Below are 22,128 nucleotides of genomic sequence, written 5' to 3' on the forward strand. Positions count from 1 at the left end.
AAAGATATTGAATAGTGGGAGCTTTGTGAATCAGTCATCTACACAGTAATTAATTTATGTGAAGTAGGAGCGGGTTGTTAAACTCTTGTGTACATTGAGAAACCACATTAATTGTAACAGTATAATGTCTGTGAAAGTTTCAAATATGACATATTACAGTCGTGAAGAGTTAATATTTCAGTGCATCTTCACAAACAGATGTGGTAATATTTATATATATTAAACCCAACAATCGTAGTCTGTTAAAAAGTCAAAAGAACAACGTTTCCCATAGTCCTTCTCGATTACCCTTACAAAAGTGCACTCGCTGATTGGTTGTAGCATTACGCAAATTCCTGACGTTATGTACGTTGGCTTCATCGAGGTTCAACATAACAACGGATGCAGAAGAGAGTTAGAGTGAAAGACTATCCCATACAGTGTTTATTGGAATATTAGCCTAATGTGACCGTTAAGCACATTTAGTTGACCTATGAAACTGCGGGCTGTCAACTGCATACGTTCTTCACCATAGGTTTGTAATAAATTGTGCTTCAAAAATTTTCTTTTGGTAGTAAATTGCTTTGCTAACTGTTTAGCTAACGTTGGATTTGATACCGCTTTGCTGATAAGTAAGCCAAGCATGTTCACTGTCGTTACACTTGTTTGGAATGGTCGTACAGTTTTATCGAACGTCATAACGGTATCCGTATTAACAAAGCACGAATTACCACATTGAAACGTTTGGTCAGTGTTACTTGCCTGACCTGTCGCTGAAAGCTGAATTATCTAGCTTTCTACTTTACGCCTGACGAAATGTTGTTGTCGCCAGCTCTATTACTAAAGAGGTTAAAAATCAGTGCAGTGTTTTTTTTGGTCAATACTACTGTCCAATTTTAAACTTTCATTCATGTAATCCACCTCTACTTAGTTACCATGTATTTTGAGGTGGTAAATGGCGCCATCGTCCGTCGACGTGTGTTGTTGACTGTGTAGATCATCGGGGACTTCTTAATACCGCAGCTTGTGCTTCACTAACGCTCTTAACCTTCGTACTTTAAACGACATGTTGTCTGTTTCTGCATTTTTCCTCAGCTGCGAGCGACTTGAGTGACTAGACCAAGAAAGCATGAATTTTTCTGAGGTGTTCAAGCAGTCTAACCAATTGTGCAAAGTTTCACCCAATGGAAAGTATTTGGTATAAAATCACCCATTCCCGTTGTCATGCAAAATAACAAATAATCTGTTCCATTAAGTTACAGCGCCAGATATATTATTTTGTCATTTTATGTAACAAACATGCACATAGTAATATTTTGTGTGTGTGGTTGCAGTAGTTTGTTATAGACTCATAATTTACTTATTTTGCCGCAAGCAGTTTATTATAGTGAGTATAATAAATGCGTTTCTCTAATACAGTGTGCCTGGATAAGCTGTTGTCCTGGTTTTGAGTCTCCTTTTAGATGCATGCACTGTCTCCCATCCCCAGGCCACCTGCGTGCAGTACCGCCTGGTAGTGCGTGATGTCAACACACTGCAGATATTGCACCTGTACTCCTGTTTGGACCAGGTGGGCTACATGGAGTGGTCTTCAGACTCACTCTTCATTCTCTGTGCCATGTATAAGCGTGGGCTGGTACAGGTGAGTCTGTGAGTTAGGCTACCTTTCCTTTCAATATAGCCTTTTAACTGATTTTTCTCTTTGGTTTGCACTCTGATTAGGATATGTTTTATGTCATTATATTATGTTTTAGCCATAGTCATGGTTTCTCTAACAGTACTTGATTGCACATTGCATAATTCTGTACATTCAAAGTTTAAAATCTGATCAGATCGGGCATTAGATATGAAAATGTTTTCTGTGGTGAATGACCATAGCTAACAACAGAAACTTAGTATGGGTGAAGTCTCAATGTCAGGTCGTAAGAAAATAACAGGAAATGAAATTAAACTGAACAAGTGAACTGAAGGTGTCCTCCTACCTTTGCAGAGGTAGCCAGCGCCAGTCTTTCATGTTGCACTAAGTGGCTGTGGTGGCTCTCCACTAATTGGTTTAATGCTGAGTCTCACAGCCTTATGTGAGCGTCGGTGTGTTTGTGTCCGTGTCTCTCTCCTCTCGTATCAGGTGTGGTCTCTAGAGCAACCTGACTGGCACTGTAAGATCGACGAGGGGTCGATTGGACTTGTCTCTTCGCGCTGGAGTCCAGACGGGCGTCACATTCTTAATACCACAGAGTTTCACGTAAGTGTGAATTCGGGAGGAGCTGGTCCCCACACTGCGTCAACTGTTACTGCCTGTAACTAAGGGCCTGAAAATAGCAGGAGGCTGGGTTATGACTTTAACTGTTGAAATGGCTGATGACTGTTGGATGTGTGCAGAGACAGATGAGGGTTTGAACATTATGACCATGTCTAGAAATCGTTTTTATAAACTCGAGACTGTCATGTTATACTGTATTATCATTGCAAGGCTAGCAGAAATCTCCTCTGCCGTTTGTTTTTATTTTTTTCCCTGAGGTGAAGATGGTTGTTCATTTTTTCCATTTTTTTTAATGTGAGAGGAAGTTTGGCATGTCATCCACCTGGTTCATGCTCAAATCGCCAGCTCCGTGTGATAATTCATTCAGAAACTGAGGATGAGATGTGGAGGCTCAGCTTTTAATCACTGGGCTAGAGCCCTGTCCCCAGGCCTTTATCCATCTTGCTTTCGTATGTCTCTCTTTCTGTCAGCCTGTCTCTCTTTCTGTCAGCCTGTCTCTCTGCCTGTTTGGATTACACTTGGGCTCAGTGCCACAGCAGGAGTTTGCTGTCGCCTGAACTTGACTCCAAGAATCATTGGCAGGCAGTGAGACACAGGACAACTGTGTCTGGGAATGAATGGAGGGAGTATTGGATAGCATGAGGGGTATGCTGTTTGTCTGGCATTCTTTTTTTCATGTTTTTAATATGTCTCAAACAGTATGGCCGTCAAACTAACAACCTCCCCTCTCTTTTTCCAAGGCATTCAGTTTCCCTGTTTGAACTCAGAGTACTTCTGGTCGTTTCTACATTGGAGACTGGAATGAACCACAGTTGTTTTGTTTCTGGCTGTGCTAATGTAACAAAGTGCCTTTTGGTCCCTTCTTCAAAAGTGTCCATGGCTACAAAGTTTCAAATGGGATATAGAAATAAGTCATTTTAAAATCCATATTAGATCCCAGTTCCTGGGAAGGCTTGGTTTTGTACACACCTTACCTTACCTTTTGCTGACCTTACCTTCAACTCTCCAAGATTTCATTAAGTTTCAGCCCAGGGTGGTGTGTGTATCAGGTCTTAAGTTTCACCTTGCTCATAAAGAGAAAGCTAAATTAACTTGTTTGGGGACAGCTGCCTGGTGGAGTTATTACGGTGAGTGTGTTTTCTTTGCCTGCCCTTGTACCGTATGTCCAGGGAGCACTGGAGAGAAATTGTCACAATGTGTTTGGCCACAGCTGACAGTGGCAGATGAGCTCTCGGATTGACAGTGGTCACTGTGGGTATTGCAGCTCCTTTGGATTTACACTGATCACTGTGGGTATGATAGCTCCTCTACTGTTTGACCACACCAGCAGAGTGCTGGCTGCCTGTGAAGAGTGGGGCAGAGTAGGAAAATGCCATATTGTTCTTATCAGCTACTGCAACACAGCGTTCCCTCTCAACCTCTGGCTCTAAACTCTCAGTACAGTGTTTATATCAAATACATTTTCTGCTTTCCTACTCCTGTGAGAGTATTTTCCTTCCTTAGTATTTATTTATTTATTTATTTTTTTTAAGGGTGGGGCTGGGGCGGAGGTTCACTGTCATTTAGAGATGTGCCATTCGTGGTGTTTGGTTGTTTAGGTTCAGATCTGTTGTATTAGTTTTTCAGATGAAGAGGTCTGTTAATGCCATGTGATCATATGTCATAAGGCTTTGTGTGTTGTGTGTCAGAGGTCACTGACCCCACTCATAGAGCACTGAGTGCCGTGCAGTGCCTTAACCTACTACTGACAGAAAATAAACCTTTTATTTTCAACAATTCCTCACTCAAAGAGTGACCCAGTATTCTTATAAATATAGCTTTTCAGATGGACTTCAGAAATATTACAGGGACTCTGATATCACTCTGACCCTCTTATTATGATTAAATACTTTTAAATAAACTGGACTTTTTTTCGGAAAACATATCACTTTGACTAATTTCCATATCACTTTGAATGTTTAACTGTAACACCTCAAATGTGACGCCCTACTGTAGATCCTGAGAGCCAAGCATTCATGTGCTTCTGTGTTTTCTGCCCAAGGCTAGAGGAGCAGTGTCAAGGAAAGGTTCACCAGTTCCCCATCTTCCACATTTTTATTCAGCACTAAGCCATGTCACCATTACTGTCTTTCTGTGCTTCATAAAATAAACTACAAACTGATGAATTTCAGAGCTTTCATAGGGATGTCCCGATCAAGTTTTTTTGCCCCCACTTCTGATCTGAGTAATTTAATATTGAGTATCTGCAGATATCGAGTCCCAATTCGATACTTTTATTTTCCTAGATAATACAGATGCACAGTGCACACTTCAAGTACATTGAAGTTATTAAAATCAATTCAGTGTGTATACTTAACAACCAAATAGCAATGCATTAAGAAAATATTGCCTGCATCCAAGCTGTTCCTTATTTATTTATTTATTTTTACAAAATAGCAAAGTAAACCTTGTAAAACTCCGGTAGAGTAGTGTCTGAAATGGTAGTGTCAAGAGGGTAAGGCATACTGTGGCTCCAAAAGATCCCAAAAAAAGACGGCGAAAACCTGAGGTGCATTCAAATTAACAAAAAAAGGCAAACATTTTCAAACAGTTTTACGTTTGCTTTGAGTTCACTGCGAACCTTTGCGAACACACACAAATGGTCAGAGGAGGTAGCTCTCGGCAAATAAACACGGACACTGGCATAAGGGAGATGTGTGCCCAGATGGGAGTTATCCCAGAAAATATACACAACTGTTTGATTTTATTTAGTCTTCTTACAATAATTCAAGTGGTTAACTTGTCTGTCTTACATTGATACTTTTTCTTTTCGTATGCTGTCGTTATCAATCCTTAGCGTTAGTTGAGTGACTGTATTGCTCTCCGTGGTTGTTAGTTTAGACTGACTCGCATACAGCTAAAGTGTAAGGTGTTTCAATTTTGAAATTATACCTTGGTTGTTATTAGTAGCCTAATAGCAACCAAGGTATAATTTCCGAATTTGAACGCACCTCTGTATTCTCTACCACAGCGATGGGCTGGTCATTCAAAGTGATAAATTCAGTTACCCTCTCGGTAATCTTTTTGACCTTGTCGCTGTCTTGAGGAAATTTCTTTCTCCTTTTAAAAGTATATCTTCCAGTGTGTATTGCCTCTGAGCAGCCTTTGCCTGAGTTACCTGAGTGAACTCACTGTATTCCGCTGAGTGTTTATTTTTTAGGGTGCCGTATGAAAGTGGTAGTAGCCTATTGAGCACAGGTCTGTTACTACCACCTCACGAAATGCTCACATTGCAAACATTGCAAGTGGCTGTTGGACTGCTTTCGTTTCCCAATTTAAAACATATCCACACTGCAGACATTTTAGCCGCATCCTGCCACAAATTATGCTCTCTGTTTACAACACCGGTGTGACAGCTTACGTGTAACAAAGGATTGGGCTTAGGGTCGTACTCAATAAAGCCAATACCAATCAGTTAAAAATGTCTTGATCGGCCCTATACCGATCTTCGAGATCAGATCAGGGCATCCCTAAGCTTCAGGCTGAACAATTTAATTAGTGATCAATTCTTACCTGGTGCTTGTCCAGTGGAACAGTAAGAGCGGGGACATTTCAGCTCAACCTTCAGCACCGAGACACCACACTGCAGATCTTTGTGCTGGTGTTGGAAAACAAAAGCACAAAATTTCTGTCATATTACAGAGGAGTGCCATCATCAGAGAGATACGTGTTCATGATGGCTTCATGAGTAGATTGTTTAAGTTAGGGCCTATCCTAACTCTGCAGATTATGTAATTTACGCTGATTCTTGGGTGAACCATTCCCAGTCATGACTGCCCTCCTCCTGATGTCGTCGTGGTCCTACTCAAGTTTGCCACGACAGTGAGTGGTCTAGTACAATATTACATGTGTTGATTATAATTCGTGGTTTAGATGAGAGCTACTTACTGATGTTCGGAGAGAAAACAATTAAATACACAGGTGCGACAATGAACATAATGCAGCTATGCAATTATGTTGGCCTGATATTGTTTGGTGACCTGGCCAGCAATGCTTGCCTTCTGCTCTCACTGTCTGGACTCCTGTCCATGCATAGCATTTTGGCTATGCGGCATTAGAAAACTGCGCACGTAAGCGGTTTGTGTGGTGTCGCGGCCCGTGGCATCTGTCACCCTCTGTTGTGGTGTCTGGTCCGATTTATCAGGCAGAGTAGAGGAGTAAAGCTGTGTAACAGGAGCATTCGGGCTATATTGGTTTGAAAATGTTTTCGGATGGGGAACACACAGGCCTAATCCTCTGCTGACAGACAGGTCTATGAAAAGATGCCTGCTCACGTCACTCAGACTCTCACATGCCCAAGGGTTCGCCACCTGAGAACCACATTGATTTTACTATCGTTTCATTCCTTGAAATACAGCCTTTAATCAGCTGTTACCAAGCTTTTACATGTTGCTTACCATGTCAGTGTTTTCACTTTAACATGCTATGTTTGCCTAGTGAGGAAATTCCTGTCTGGAATGACACTTTAACTGATTTGTTCTTTTAGTGCAGGTCAAACACAGCACAATGATTTTATGACTATACTTTTTAAGGTTACCTCTCTTTGAATAAATTACCTGTAATTGTAAGTTTGTAAGTCTGAGTTAATATCTGATTCAGGATCAGTAGGCCTGAGTGGCTCCCAAGTTCTGCACAGGGTCCTGATGGCAGTGCAAGCATGATTTCTTTAGGCATGAGTGATCTTGTGAGTATGTTCAGCTTTTCAAACCCTATTTAACCAATCATCTGCTGTCTGGGTGACAAGGGAGTTCACTATTTATCTGAGCAAAGATTCAGTACGGGAAACAAACTACTACAGCAGTGGACTTCTGCTAAGGAGGGCACTTTACTGCTTCATTGCATACTTACAGCCGTTTTTCATACATTCTAACACATTGTACATTAATGTTGTTTATATATGGATTATAGTACAGATAGCTGATTTGCAAACAATGAGGAGAAAAAAATAAACACCCTAACCGTGAGAGTAACTATTTGTAACAGATATTAACAAAGGAAAGATGCACTTGGACAAATCCACAGTCCATCAGTATAGGTCTGCCAATAGTATGTGTGTAAAACTCCACTGACTGTGGAGGCACTGCACTACCAGTTGGTGTACATACACTGTTCATTTATGCTGTCAGACTGTAGTGAATCTTGAGGTCTGAGAGGGTTGTAGAGTTTACTTGGCCCATGGGCTTGGGAGGAAGTGAACTATGCCAGGAAAAATGCAGCCCACAGCATGGCAGACCTACCTGAATTCTTCAGTTTTAGGACTTATTTGGTGTTCCTGCATCCCTCTGTGAAGTTCTCAGTAGACTGTTCTTGGTTGAATCAGTTGCTCATGCTCTGGATTCATATTTTACAGTATAATTATACCCTTACTTTTCTAATTTGCCCTGCATCCTGTGACTGCAGAGTAAGTGCTTTTGACCACAGTGGATCCCAGCTTATGATGTGTATTCCTCAGACTTGTATCCCAATATATTCTCCCCAAAATATCCCCTTAACACGGTGTTTCTCATGAAACATCAGCTCAGTGGTCTTCATAAGGAGGTTCTTGTCAAGCATTTCCCAACAATTGCTGCTCTCGGAGTCCTTGACATCTCACCCAGAGACGGGATGAAGGACTGACCCTGCCCAAAATTTGCACACTTGACGCCGAGCAGGATAGAATGTTCATTGCTTAATTTACATTGGAGCCACACCTAGCATGGAAGCGTCTGCTTACAAAGTCTATCATTTACTCAAATGTGTCTTTATGTTGACCAGTCTGTACCTCATTCTGCATTTCCACTGGATGAAGGTCCAGAGGAAACAGGCAGATATCTGGGGGTAATGGCATGGTTCCCTAGAGGAGCCATGCTCAGTTCATCTTCAGATGAGGAGAGGACTGATGGCCTAGTGAACGTCTGACATTCTTATAAATAAGTATTTTTAAGAATAACAGAAATACTAATTTCTTATAAATAATTCTTGATATGCTTTAAATAACAGCATATGAGGAGACCATAAAACCAGTCTGACCACTTGGAAACTGATGATCTGTCACAACAGAGCTGTCGAGTTCTGGCTCTGAAATCCAGAAGTCCTGCTGATCTGAGTTTCAACAAATCACTTCATGAAGACAACGGGCTGAAGAGTTCTTGCACTTCTCAGGTCTTCATCAGTTCCTCAGTCACGAAGGCCACAAGATCAGTTAGCATTTTTAAATGACAATATATAATTTTGATTTTCTTACAAACACTCTGACCCTTCTCCTAAGTAGTCTCTCATTTATCACCACTCCTGTGGCTGCGAGATTAGGAAACAGTGTGTGAGGAATGGTCTGTAATATGAGGAGATATGGAAGGGAATTTGAGTGACTGTGAATAGCCAACAGTGGGACATTCCCTGTCATAAGCACTTTGACACTCCACTTTACCTCCCAAGGGCAAACGGTGGCTGGGATTCTCCATTACCCCTCACACACTGGATTAGTAGACACAAGACTTTATCACTTCTGCTAGCACCACATTATTCTCAGGCTATGCAAGCTCTTGGCTGAGGGTCAAGAAGAGCTTAAGTCAGCATTTTGCAGGGCAGTATAGTGTGATTTTGCAGGGTACTATAGTGTGGTTTGAGCCGCTCAGCTGCAGTGTGAACACAGGGGCTTATCTGGCTTACCGACTTGGAGCAGAAATTGAAGGCCATGGGTATCATGTTGTAAACATACAGTGGGCCAAATGTATTCATGTTTGCATTTTTTGCAAAGACCACCTTTATTTTTCTAGCTCTCTGTTCACTGAAATTACTGGCAGTGTAATTCAGAGTGGTGTTTCATTAAATGCCTTCCCTCATCACTATACCTGCTGCACAGTTACGCTCAAAAATCTTTCTGCTGGATCTTAATGACGTCAGCGGTCCGAGTTCCTAGGTCTTTTGCAGGTGGACTGATCTCACAGGTTTTGCACTGGTTTAAAATAAGTGAAGTGCAGAAAATTGGGCTCTTGGCTTGAGCTGGAAAAAATGGATGGAAGGTTTTCAGTGAAATAATAAAAAATTGGTCCTTTCATGGAGTTTTTTGTTCTTATAAGTAGCAGTGCTTTGATACTGAAGGCTGAAGGCTGTGCTTGAACTTTCTCCAACATGTGTGTCTATGGTTACTGTGGTTAGTGTGTGATGGCATAAAATGCCATGGTTAGTATAAAATGCATGTTTCTTACAGCATGATGGCGTTTGGTTCATTCTCTAAGGGCAAGGCCATGCATGTTTATGTTTGGTGGCTTGTTTGGTGAGTTTTGAGGCATTGCACTCACTGTTAACATCTTAATGAGCAATTGGGCAGTGGTCTTTGGTCCTATGTATTAGCCATCTTCTCCATGAGTATGTCGTATTGATCCTCTTGTTCCCGACTAGAGTCTCCTCCTGTCTACTTAATAAGGTTATCACGAAGATTATGCTAACTTCATTAATCATGGTCATTGGATTTGTTTTGAGTTAACGTCGCTTTTCGCAGCACAGTAGATTAGATTTCAGACTGGCCTCTTCTTTGGTTCTCAAGTGGCTTCAGTGAGAACCAAAGATTTCCGTGGCTACTACAGCATCAGTGAATTTTCACTTATAATATTTCGGGCTGTTCTTTTGGCAGTGTGTTATTCTCTTGCTGAAGACTTAAGAGTGCTAAATTTGTCCATGTTTAATATTCGTAGACGGATAATGGTGACTCCCACAGCCTAGACAACAAATATCATTTCACAGTTCATTTAGCACTCTCTGCCCTACTGGAAGATACCAGTATTTTATTCCAATGTACTACTCGGAGACTTCTGTTGGAATTTCTAAGCTGCCTCCAGTGATCTCAAAGGTATTCTCTAAGACGTGTGTAGGCATCATTATCAAAACTGTCAGCCTGCACTCAGATACACTCAGAGGTCTGTATAATGACCTTGTATTCTTGAGAGCCTACAAGGTGCCAGAAATGTTCCATAGAGAGGTTGATTTGTGCTAGTGATCCATGCTCTTCAGATTGTGTGGACAGACCAGTAGTACATTAATGCAAAGGGGACATTTCATCTCTCTTATTGGGCGGAGCTCTAGACACTGCACAGGCCACTCACGTAAAATGAATCCTCTGTCGTGTCCCTTTAGTTGTTCTTCTAATTGTAGTTATTTGCTAAGAAAATTCCTACTTCAAGTTTCAAGTTTATTTAGAGCCCAATATCACTGTTTACAGTCTCAAAGGGCTCTACATGCCCACAACAAACAAAACAGGATGGCACCCCCTGACCTAATCCTCATCATCACCATCCACTTCACCATCTTAATATTCCAACACATTAAAAATAATTGCATTTAATTCATTTAATGCAGGTAAAATGTTTTATAAATGTTTTTAACTTTATGTTGTAACTGTAGATGGATTGAATTTACAATACAGATGAATTTCTCACATCAACACCTGCACCACAACACAGCAGTGGTCCAGTAATGCTATAAGCTAATAATGTTTAAGTGCCCACAGTACTGCAAATAAAACACTACCAGTACTACATAATGAGTAAAACAATACTACAAATAAAACACTACCAGTACTCCATAATGAGTAAAACAATACCGCAAATAAAACACTACCAGTACTCCACAGTGAGTAAAACAATACTACAAATAAAACACTACCAGTTCTACACCAGGGGCTGTTTGTATTCCTTCTGCAGTAAAACATACAGTCTATTTAAAATATTTTTAAATTTTGAGTGGTTTCAACCAGAGCTTGATGAAAGTTTGCAAATTGTGTGACTTAATCAATTTCCAGTGTTTTTTTTTTTTAAATCCAAATTGTATCTATATATTTGGCTTTTACTTTGGTGACTAACCTCAGGCTCTTCATGACTGTCTATAGCAGGACTGACAGTAAATAGGCCTGTAACAATTATTACATAATTGTCTAACCGCGATTTTTTGACGCGATCTTTCTTTGTTGAACCAGGGTTAAAGTATATATAGATAGACAGATAGATAGATTACTTTACTGATCTGCAAGTAGAAATTGCAGTGTTATATTTTTTTTAATGAGATGGGTCAAAGCATGGTCACACTTTTGCCTGCATCCATCAAACACGTCTCCAGTGCCCGCATTCACCCTGTAGCGCGACAGGACAGTAGCTGTCCCATTAGAGGACACCCCGCCCGCATAAGTTCACATGCTGCCTTCAAGTGCTTGTAGTAATCCTACTTCTGTTTGGAGATCGTAATTACAATGTGTCACGCGTTCCGTGGCTGGAAATCTAGCACAAATAAGGAAGCAGCTTTTAAAAAATGGACAACCAGTCAAAAACTTTTTTTGGGCTGATATTTTCTCAAAAAAAAATAAATAAAATGGAACAAAGTAATCTTGGGCGACGGAGACAGAGGCCATTTCTTAATATGGAGTAGGTCAAGTATGGACCCCAGTTTTTGGCAGCTCGAACTTGCCATATCTATTGGTGCCTTGCCTTGCGCCATGTTTGTTAGTGCCATTCCCCCTCTCTATGTCACAACTCGGCAACTAGGGAATCATAGAAAAATTCGAGGCCGTTTCTCAATATTCTATCGTCTCTGTACTTGCGTTCTTGTGGACTTGTGAAACATCATCAGTCACTGCCAAAGTCGTGTTCCAATTCAAAGTTCGCATCTAGCCAAGTACAGAAGAAATACCCAGATGTGTCCTTGATTCATGGGTTTTATCAAGGATGCATCAGGACTTGGGTCGTCAAGTTTCCCAGAATGCATTTCACACAATGTAACGGCAATGGCGGCAGAGGAACTACTACATAAGTATAGTTTTTAAGATTTTTCAAGTGAGAAAATAATTTTCCTGATATTGAATATGGGTCGATAAATATAGCACCTCCTTTAAATGTTCGGATATGTGACATCTGCTAGTGGACCAAGCTAGCTCTAGCTGAGTTGTGATGTCAGCAAGAACGCTACTCTTCCAAATGTAGATTGGGCATACTACATCCTCCCGTCATCACGAGTCTGGACTCCTGAGTTGAACTTGCTAGGTATGAACTCCCAAGAATGGGAGTCCATACTTGATGTACTTCGTATTGAGAAACGGCTCGGGTTTCCCACTACTTTCCGACTTTGACCATTCATGCGCTTGGAACTCATAATTACGATATTTCCATTAGCACATGAAGGCCACAACAGTTGCGAAGTCAACTCGGCTTTTGAATGTTAAAAATCCAGACAGAATTGGACAGATTCGTGAGAAATGGTGTTGTACCTTTGAGAAATGCCCATAACATTAAACTGATACGCGTTTGATATTCTCTGGAGTTTTCATTTAGTGTTGGTAAAAAAGAAAAGAAATCGCCTGACACTGTCCCGTTGGTCCTGTCAAAATGTGGGGAGTCTGCAAGCCCAACCGGGTTCAGCTAAACTTTGATTCGACAATTGGTCATTTGGGGAGTAGAGGGATAGAGGGATTAGATTGTCAGCCTGCTGTCAAGCAAAAAATAACATGTTTTATGAGAATAAACAGCCATGGTTTACTTCATAGGCTGTGTACTTGTGTTATTACATTATCTGGGTCACAAAACAGTGAAATAACCAAAGATATATCCTGGGATTCATTCAAAACTTTAAAATAATAAGTAAATAAAATATTTTTTAAATTTGACCGAAAGAAGCAATTGTTAATCATAATTATTTCTGAGACAATTAATTGTACGGCAACATTTGGAATTGTAACAGCTCTAGCTGTCAATAGCTGTCAATTACCAGACCAGTTAGGGCAGGTCAGGCCTCATGCATACCATAGAGACTGCAGTGCCTGGGTGTTCTGCTGCCACCTACAGACGAGGAGTATTGAGTTTAAAAACCCATACTGTCTGAAATCTGAATTTTAATAATCTGACACTGTAATACAATGTAGCATGAAGGTTAAATCACAACATTTAGCTCAATCAGTGTTTTTCTACACCCCTATGATGTAAATACTTACTTCAGAGAATGTCATATTGTAGCTCTGATGACTTGACCATTTACTGGTAGCTTTAGTGCTGGAGTGAATGTGGTGTGTTAACATTGAAGACTGGCCATATGTCTGTTTGTTTTTTACTCTGTAACAGCTGAGAATCACTGTCTGGTCCCTTTGCAACAAATCAGTGTCGTATATCAAGTATCCTAAAGCCTGTCAGAAAGGTAAGTAATATTGTCTGTGTGTGTGTGTTTGCGTGTGTTGTCCATATTCAGAGATTACCATTAGATGAGTATGAGGGAATGCAGGGACATTTGAGGACAACATTTGCATGCGTGTGTTTGTGTGTGTGTGTGTGTTACCCATATGCATAGCATACAATTAGATTATCAATGGACAATGTAGGGACATTTGAGGACTGTGTGTGTGCTATAGGTCAAAGGAGAGTAGAGGATAGAGTCATACTGACCCTGGCTGTGTGTTTAGGTGTAACCTTAGCCATGGTTCTGACAGCTGTCATGCCCAGTCAGTTCCTCATGGCTCTCGTATCCCATCTGTTTGTTTTCAGTGAAACAGGTCCTGGGCATCCACACTTTCTAACACAATCATGAAATAATGATCAGACTTCAGTTACTGTTGAACAATTTCAAATCTACCTGAGGCTTAGATATCTCAAATAACTATTTTCACTGTGTACACTTGTATGCCAAGCAAAACTTTCTTACCTGCATCTCCTGCACAGATATTTTTCATCCCTTACTTGACAAACTAAAAGAACCCAAATCATTAGTTTCAGCCTTTTTATCTGGTCTGTAAACTTAGATACATGATTAAGGCTGATGTAGATGTTTTATGTTTTGCAGAGAGTTATGTTTTTTTTATGAATCTCTGCTTTTTCAGGGATGGACTTCAGCTCTGATGGACGCTACATGGCCCTGGCGGAGAGACGTGACTGCAAAGACTTCATTAGTGTGTTTGTGTGTGATGACTGGCATCTTCTTAGGGTGGGTATTGTCCAGCGTATCACCCTTACTCACCTGTCCACTCAGGTCTGTGTAACCCTTACTCACCTGTCCACTCAGGTCTGTGTAACCCTTACTCACCTGTCCACTCAGGTCTGTGTAACCCTTACTCAGCTGTCTGCTCAGGTCTGTGTAACCCTTACTCACCTGTCCACTCAGGTCTGTTTAACCCTTACTCACCTGTCTGCTCAGGTCTGTGTAACCCTTACTCACCTGTCCACTCAGGTCTGTGTAACCCTTACTCACCTGTCAACTCAGGTCTGTGTAACCCTTACTCACCTGTCTGCTCAGGTTTGTGTAACCCTTACTCACCTGTCAACTCAGGTCTGTGTAACCCTTACTCACCTGTCCACTCAGGTCTGTGTAACCCTTACTCACCTGTCCACTCAGGTCTGTGTAACCCTTACTCACCTGTCAACTCAGGTCTGTGTAACCCTTACTCACCTGCCCACTCAGGTCTGTGTAACCCTTACTCACCTGTCCACTCAGGTCTGTGTAACCCTTACTCACCTGTCCACTCAGGTCTGTGTAACCCTTACTCACCTGTCCACTCAGGTCTGTGTAACCCTTACTCACCTGTCCACTCAGGTCTGTGTAACCCTTTCTCACCTGTCCACTCAGGTTTGTGTAACCCTTACTCACCTGTCAACTCAGGTCTGTTTAACCCTTACTCACCTGTCTGCTCAGGTCTGTGTAACCCTTACTCACCTGTCCACTCAGGTTTGTGTAACCCTTACTTACCTGTCCACTTGGGTCTGTGTAACCCTTACTAATAGAGCACATAAGTGTCAAGCCCTGTCAGTTAATGCATCAAGGAGTGTAGCCCACTGTCGTGGTAAGGGGAGTGAGTAATTTAACCACATGTCCATTTGCAGTATCTGGAGATGCATGTGCATCTGAGAAAAGTTGATGTGCTAGGTAAATCACAGCCCCAAAATGAGCATATGAGACAAGTCCACGTTCTGATCTACTTGTGTGCTTGACTTCATGTGATATCAGGTCAATCTGTGAGGGGCAGTCCCAGCTACCAGCTGCTAGGGCAAGTGTGAACTGTGAGAGTGGCAGGGGTATTGCTTGACTAAGACATATGTGTGTTATATTCTAATCTGCCTGAAGACATGACTGATTTAGTTGCTGTTGTTTTCTCTGTCTTTATGCTGAGTTTTATGTACCCTGACCTGTCTCCTAAAGGGCATTCCCATGACTGACCACATTCGCACTCACTGTTTATTTGTTACTGTCCTCTGTCAACAGACAATGTAGAAGTTATGGTCTCCATTAAAGACTCTTTGTCAGTTTCTCAGGCCTGGATCCCCTGAGGCATATTCCCTGGCCCGAGAGGAGTGTTCAGTTACTGCGTCTTTCACCAGACACAGAATGCTCATGAAATGTGCTACAACAAATACATAGAAATGCTGAGAAAGGATTTCACTGGGAACGGTGTTAAGTTTGTGTGAGGTCTTAGATGTCCTTACACTCATTCCCGTTTGCATTCCGTTCTGTTGTAGCATTTTGAAACTGAGACACAGGACTTGGCTGGGGTTGAATGGTCTCCAAACTGCTGTGTGCTAGCGGTTTGGGATTCTTGTCTGGAGGTGAGTAGCTGGGAGCTCTCAGTCTTGTCTTGTTGATAGTCAGTGCCTTCCTACAAAGAGGAGGGAGACTACAAAGCTGTGATCAATAAGACATCCACCCGTTCAAATCTGTACAGATCAATAAGACATCTACCCATTCAAAACTGTACAGACCACTAAGACATTCACCTGTTCTGTGTGAGTTAAAGGAATAACTTTCTGTTTGTGTGTGTGGCTGTCTTCAGTATAAAGTGCTGCTGTACTCCCTGGATGGTCGTTTGTTGTCCACATACAGTGCCTATGAGTGGTCACTGGGAGTGAAGTCCATTGCCTGGAGCCCCAGCAGTCAGTTCCTAGCCGTTGGCAGCTATGACGAAAAGGTCTGACTTCTCTTCAAGAACCAACCTCAAACTCACCACCTCAATGTACTATTGATGTTATATAGGGAACCGTGAAACTAACTCACTGTGTCTTACAGAGGAAATAAAGTGACTGATGTGGTCATTTCTCCACCAGGTACGCATTCTAAATCACATCACCTGGAAGAACTTAATCGAGTTTGAGCATCCGTCTGTCATCACCAGCACTAAAGCTGTAGGTATTCCTGGATTTACCAACCACAGCTTCACTATCTCTCACCTCTCACCTGTATATGGCACTGTGGGGAGGTTTAAAGCTTTTCTCATTAAACTAGAGTACAGCACAATCCAGTCACCAGTTATGATATAGAGTATTTGTTCTGATTTTTGAATGCAGATCTCTTGTAAGGGTAAGGTGAATGTCCAATGAAGTGCTGATTTGTCTTATGTATTAGGCAGTGTGTGAGAATGTTGTATCAGGACTGTTTAGGTTGGACACTGACATTTCTGAGGGTTGCTTTTGTATAATATTACTGAATGGGTTATGTTTAAGGTTGTGTATAAAGAGGTGGAGAGACGTCCTGTGGTTGGCACTGAAGATCTCTCTGTTCATCACATGACCATGGGAAGTTCCCTCTTCAACACGCAGAGCAAGTGTAAGTCACGCCAAGCCACGAGGGCAGAGTATAGCACCACAGAAACACAGAGACTGAAACACGGTGTGCAAAGCTAAAAAGAAAGTGTAGTGAAACCCAGTCTCACATACTGCACAGCCCAAACATACTCTTAGCATAGAAACACTGGGATTAGTCAGTTTGTATTGCAGTTGTGTATGTGGTATGTGTGCATGCCAGGGGTTGCACAGAGTACTTGAGCAGTTACATCAATTCTCGACTTTCTACATTATCGTGGAGTACCCGCTAATCGCCTGATGCTAGGTCGCGTGCACTCAGCTTCCAGTTAGAGCCCTTGGTAAATAAGAGGAATGCTCTAGAACAATGAATTCGAGAACCTTTTTTTGTTATTTTTGTCGCTTTCACACAAGTTTCTCGTGTCTTTGTAATGCTCTGGAACAAGTAAACGACTTCTTCAAATCGCCCCCCTTTTTGGTTTGTTTGGTTGAACTCGTCGTGTTCTTCGGCATGATGCTTACAGACGTGCTTGATTAAGTTGGTTGTGCTTTATTTTGTGTTATATTTTCCGCCATTGTGGACAGTCGTGGGAAAAGCGTGAGACAGATCCGGTTACCAGGCAAGTGCCGTCCGGTTAGCCCGAGAGAGCGATTGAAGCCCTGCGAGCGGGACTGAAGCCCTCTAGTGGCAGGTGCAATGGTCAGCGTGCGTGAATGAAACTTGCTTGCGAGAGAGAATGAAAGTTGCTTGCGAGAGAAATCCAATGAACAGCGCGCGCGAATGAAAAGTAGCCGCTATCTAGGTTTAATTCTTGAAAATATCTCCCTGTGTCGTTGCCACGACTCATATTGAAACAAAGTAGAACACAGAGAAATAAATTTCTCCCATATTCACGTGTAGCCGGTTAGTAAGGGCAAGTAGCTGAGTTGTAACTTATGATTTTGATTGCTCATGGAGAGGCAAAGTGGGTCACGTGAATGAACCTGGGAAATGGAATATCCTGTTTGTGTTACCATAAGCATTTACAAACCCAACCAAAGGGGTTGGTAACGTGCAGCTGTACAGCCTTATCAAGGAACAAAAATTAAAAATAGCATGTGGTGTAGTACACAGGACACAGGGTTTCGAATACAGCCAAAAGCTATTATTATCAGCAACCTGCTTGTACCCCAAACATGAGACTACCATTTTGCTGAGCATGTCCTCTCTATCACTATGCTATGGTTTGGTAAATTATTTTGATTTTATATGATTTCATTGCTCTTTTAGCAAGTGTTCAGTAATGAACTACAATACATGAATAAAACACTGAAATAAAAATATTTGTTGTAATTTATTAATTGGGTCATTATCAGCCTATAATTGTCGTCAGCATGGTGATGATCATCATTATTATATTACCTAGCTATTCATATTAATTCACCTGGTAAATCAACAGAGATTAACTGGCTAGTTAGCTAGCAAACTGGTTTGAAGCTGCCTAGATTACTGCTACTTTTCATTCACGCGTGCTATCGAATGGACACCGCGCTGTTCAGTGGGTCTATCTCACTAGCTACTTTCATTCTCTCTCACAAGCATCTTTCATTCACACACACTATCGAATGGATCTCTCTTGCACAAAAAGGGTTCGTTCCCTGTCGCGTTTTTCGCACGCCTTTTGTCCACAATGGTGCCTCATAAGTATCATGTGGTATGTGGACAGGCCCTTTTGATTGGTCAGTTTGTATGTATTGCAGTTGTGTTTATTTATGTGTGTATATACGTGTGCGTATGTACGTGTGTGCGTGTGTGTGTGTGCTAGTATCAGGTGGTATTTGGACAGGCTTGTATGTAAGGAGCCTGTGTCTCGGAGGCTGAGGATGGTGACAGAGTCGTAGAAAGTTCCTTAGTGTAATAATGATGACCAACTCTCTCTGTGGCCTGAGCTACACAAATGCCCTTTTTCATGTTTGGACATGACACTCAGACAGGGACTCAGCCTCTCCTTGCTCCTTAAACCAAGACCCTGTCTGAATGATGTCCTCCACTGTTTTTGGCCAGGTTCATTCAGTTTAACCCAGACACGGCACCAGCTTCACACACAGACACACAGTTATTTTATACTACAGCCTCAAGCACTATTGTCTCTATTGCAAAAAATCATGTCTTGCATGTGTTTCTGGTGAAGAATGCGACTTTGTGTTATATAATATGACTTTTAGGCCTCATCTAAACTCATTTCTCTATAGCTTTCATCAGTTTGTGCAGTGTAACCCTAAGGAACGAGGGAGGGGACACTCACAGAACACATAAGTCACCAGCCCAGTTGGCCCAGCCAATGCTAACTGCTCTCACATCAGTGATAACATCTCTCACATCAGTACCCCAACAGTGAGATGTCCTGTATATCGGAGAATCTGTGAGACATCTGTGGAGAAGCATGGCTCTAAAAAAATGGAACTCTGTAATGTACAGTTACTGCAGCTGTTTTGCTCATTTCATTCCAGATGAGATCGTTCCACCCCCAGTCCAGGTGCCAATAGTGAAGCCAGACCCAGACCGAGCGAATCCCAAAATCGGCATTTCCTCCATGGCTTTCAGCCCAGATAATCGCTACCTCGCAACCAGGAATGGTAAGAGCCTGATGAGGGGCGCTACCCTGCGTCAGGCCTAGAGTGACTTTCCCTGTTCTGAAAATGAAGTAAACTTTAAGAAAGGGTGGAACAGCAGTTCATTTTTTTTTCAAACTGTGTGCCCCTTGCTCTACTTGGTAGCCGTGACAGTCACGGGAAGTACCCAGTGCCTGCCCACTCAGTCTGGTATTATAGTTATTCACTCCCTTATCCTGTGGGTGTTTCCCCATGTGTTCAACACTGACCACAGGTTTTCCACATTCAAAATCACTGCTGAACCTTTGTCTCTCTGTCTGTATCAGGGGACGGGTATGAGACAGGAGCTGGGTTTCATAATGAATCTATAGTGATGGTCTGTGGGGTTGTCAGTTGTGTGCTATTTATTTATTTATTTAATTTTTGACGTTTTGCTAAACCCCAGACAACATGCCCCAGAGTGTGTGGATTTGGGACATGCAGAGACTGAGTTTGTTGGCTGTGCTGGAGCAGACAGCTCCAGTTCGCTGTTTCATGTGGGATCCCTGCAGGCCGAGACTGGCCCTCTGTTCTGCCAATGCCAAGGTCTACCTCTGGTCTCCGGCCGGCTGTGTGTCTGTGAAGGTGCCAGTGGAAGGTATGGACATATCCCAATAAAACACACTGCTTATCTTTCTAAACACATGGATAATGCTATGTAACACAATTTTGGTTCCTGAGTTGGAAGTGTTATTTCCTAATTGCTTATGCCTGAAAAGTAGAGAAAATGGCTATTATTCCCTTCAAACTTTGCTTTTGTCACCTACACAATGATGTCTTGAAATGTACCTGTTTCCAGTGCGAATTTACACATTTTCTTTCACATAAAGTAAAAAAACAACATATAATCAAAATTAACATGCTTTTATACTAAAGTCATATAAAAGTGGCCACAAAAGATTTAGAAGTGAGTAGTTTTTTGAGATTTACAATAATACTGTAAATCACCTTCAAGAATCAGCCCCCAAATATAGTCTCCCATCACGTTCTCGTCATACGCTCCTTGGCTAAAGGCGGGGAAACACCTTGGACAGATCGCCAGTCCATCGCAGGGCAGACACACAGAAACATTCACGCACCCAGAGGCAATTTAGTATCTCCAGTTCACCTGACTTGCATGTCCTTGGGAGGAAACTGGAGCTCCCGGAGGAAACCCAAACTCCACACAGAAAGGACCCTGGCTGGGAATCGAACCCAGACCCTTCTTGCTGTGAGGCGACAGCGCTACCTGCTGCTACCCTCTGTGCTGCCTTTAAGGCCCAGTTTTATGTGCAGTGGTGTTATCAACACCTTCCAGGGGTCCACCAGTGGTTCCCATTTGATATTGTTCTCCCCACGGAGAACTCGGTCCCCTTCTCCACCTCATCCAGGCAGCTGGTAACCTGGTGGCAGGCGAACTGCCTATCTGAACGTCAGCAAAACCAGGGTTGTGGATTGTGGACGTGGTTGTGCACTTCAGAAGGAAGCAGCGGCAGACCTACACCCCACTCATGATTGGCGGGACCCAAGAAGAGAGAATGAGTTGCTTCAAGTATCTTGGAGTACATATCTTTGAGGACCTGGCCTGGACTAATCACATTCAAGCTCAGGTAAAAAAGGCCAGACAATGGTTGCACCACCTAAGACTGCTAAGGAAATTCAGGGTCCTCCCAGTGATTCTGAAAACTTTCTATACCGAGGCCATAGAAAGTACATTGACTCAGTGCATCTCGGTGTGGCATGCAAACTGTTCTGTCCAGGACCGCAAAGCCCTGCAGAGAGCGGTGCACTTAGCTGAGTGCATTTCCAGAACAGCCTTCCCCTCTCTACATGACATCTACACCAGGCGATGCAGTACCAGAGCTGTCAAAATTTTTAAGGACTCCACCCATCCCAGTAACAGTTCAGTTTGCTGAAATCCGGCAAGCGCTTCCGCAGTCTGTGGAACTCTGGAAAGTTCTATATCAGCTTCTTAGCACTGAATCTATCTGGAATGTTCTGGAATATAAGTAGATTTCAAAATATCACTGTCCTGGTCACAAAAGCAAAATTTGAGGGGAATAATAGCCATTTTCTGTATTCTTTAGGCATAAGCAACTGGAAAATAACACTTACTACCCAGGAACAAAAATAAATAAATAAATAAATAAATGCAAATTTGTTACACGGTGTAATTAAACATTTTGGTCTGCAGGATGTAGACAGATATTTGTACCGCAAGAGGTAGTTCACTCTTTTTAAGTTGAATGGAGAGATATAAGTGTATGAAAGTGACAGTTTACCCAGCTTCCTTTTAAAATTAGTTTGTATCCTTCTTCCAGCTGTCCCATTGTCTGTGTGTTTTCTGTTGTTCTCAGAGAGTTTCCAGGTGGTGTCCCTGTTTTGGCATTGCAGTGGAGGCATCCTTATCCTGCTGGGAAAAGACCAGCTATGTCTCTGCTACATGGACACAGAGCAGGACAAATAAACTCCACATGGCACATCCTATGAGGCCCAGACGTTCACATAAGCACTTCCAAAGACCTGAGCACTCCACAAGGAAGGATGGAGAATGTTGCTCCAAAGAATGTAAAAAATCTCACTGTAGGAAATACAGTGCCTTACAAATATATTCACTTCCTTGTAGCCAATACACACTCAGTAACTGACTCTCAGACTGGAATGAAGTCAGTTTGTTTTGTCTAAGCTTTGTTTGTCTTTTGTTTTTTTGTGCACAGCAGCCTCAAA

The 22,128-nt window shown here is 42.1% G+C and overlaps 2 protein-coding genes across 2 annotated transcripts in view; one reads left to right on the plus strand and one right to left on the minus strand.

Annotated features, from left to right (window-relative positions):
• Positions 1–1,993, minus strand: part of tp73 (tumor protein p73) — a 56,387-nt gene extending 54,394 nt beyond the window's left edge. The window contains exon 1 of the mRNA XM_030783522.1: positions 1,962–1,993. Coding sequence (XP_030639382.1) covers positions 1,962–1,993 — 32 coding nt within the window. The remainder of the gene's footprint in view (positions 1–1,961) is intronic.
• On the plus strand, positions 487–22,016 carry wrap73 (WD repeat containing, antisense to TP73). Its single transcript, XM_030783527.1, has 13 exons — positions 487–514; positions 1,075–1,177; positions 1,469–1,621; positions 2,105–2,221; positions 13,357–13,429; positions 14,106–14,209; positions 15,736–15,822; positions 16,047–16,181; positions 16,318–16,395; positions 16,714–16,816; positions 19,282–19,407; positions 19,829–20,020; positions 21,759–22,016. The coding sequence occupies exons 2-13, from the start codon at positions 1,109–1,111 to the stop codon at positions 21,866–21,868; spliced, it is 1,347 nt and encodes a 448-aa protein (XP_030639387.1). The 5' UTR covers positions 487–514; positions 1,075–1,108; the 3' UTR covers positions 21,869–22,016.
• The last annotated feature ends 112 nt before the right edge of the window (positions 22,017–22,128 follow it).

The sequence above is a fragment of the Chanos chanos genome, chromosome 9, assembly GCF_902362185.1.
Source record: "Chanos chanos chromosome 9, fChaCha1.1, whole genome shotgun sequence".
NCBI lineage: Eukaryota > Metazoa > Chordata > Actinopteri > Gonorynchiformes > Chanidae > Chanos > Chanos chanos.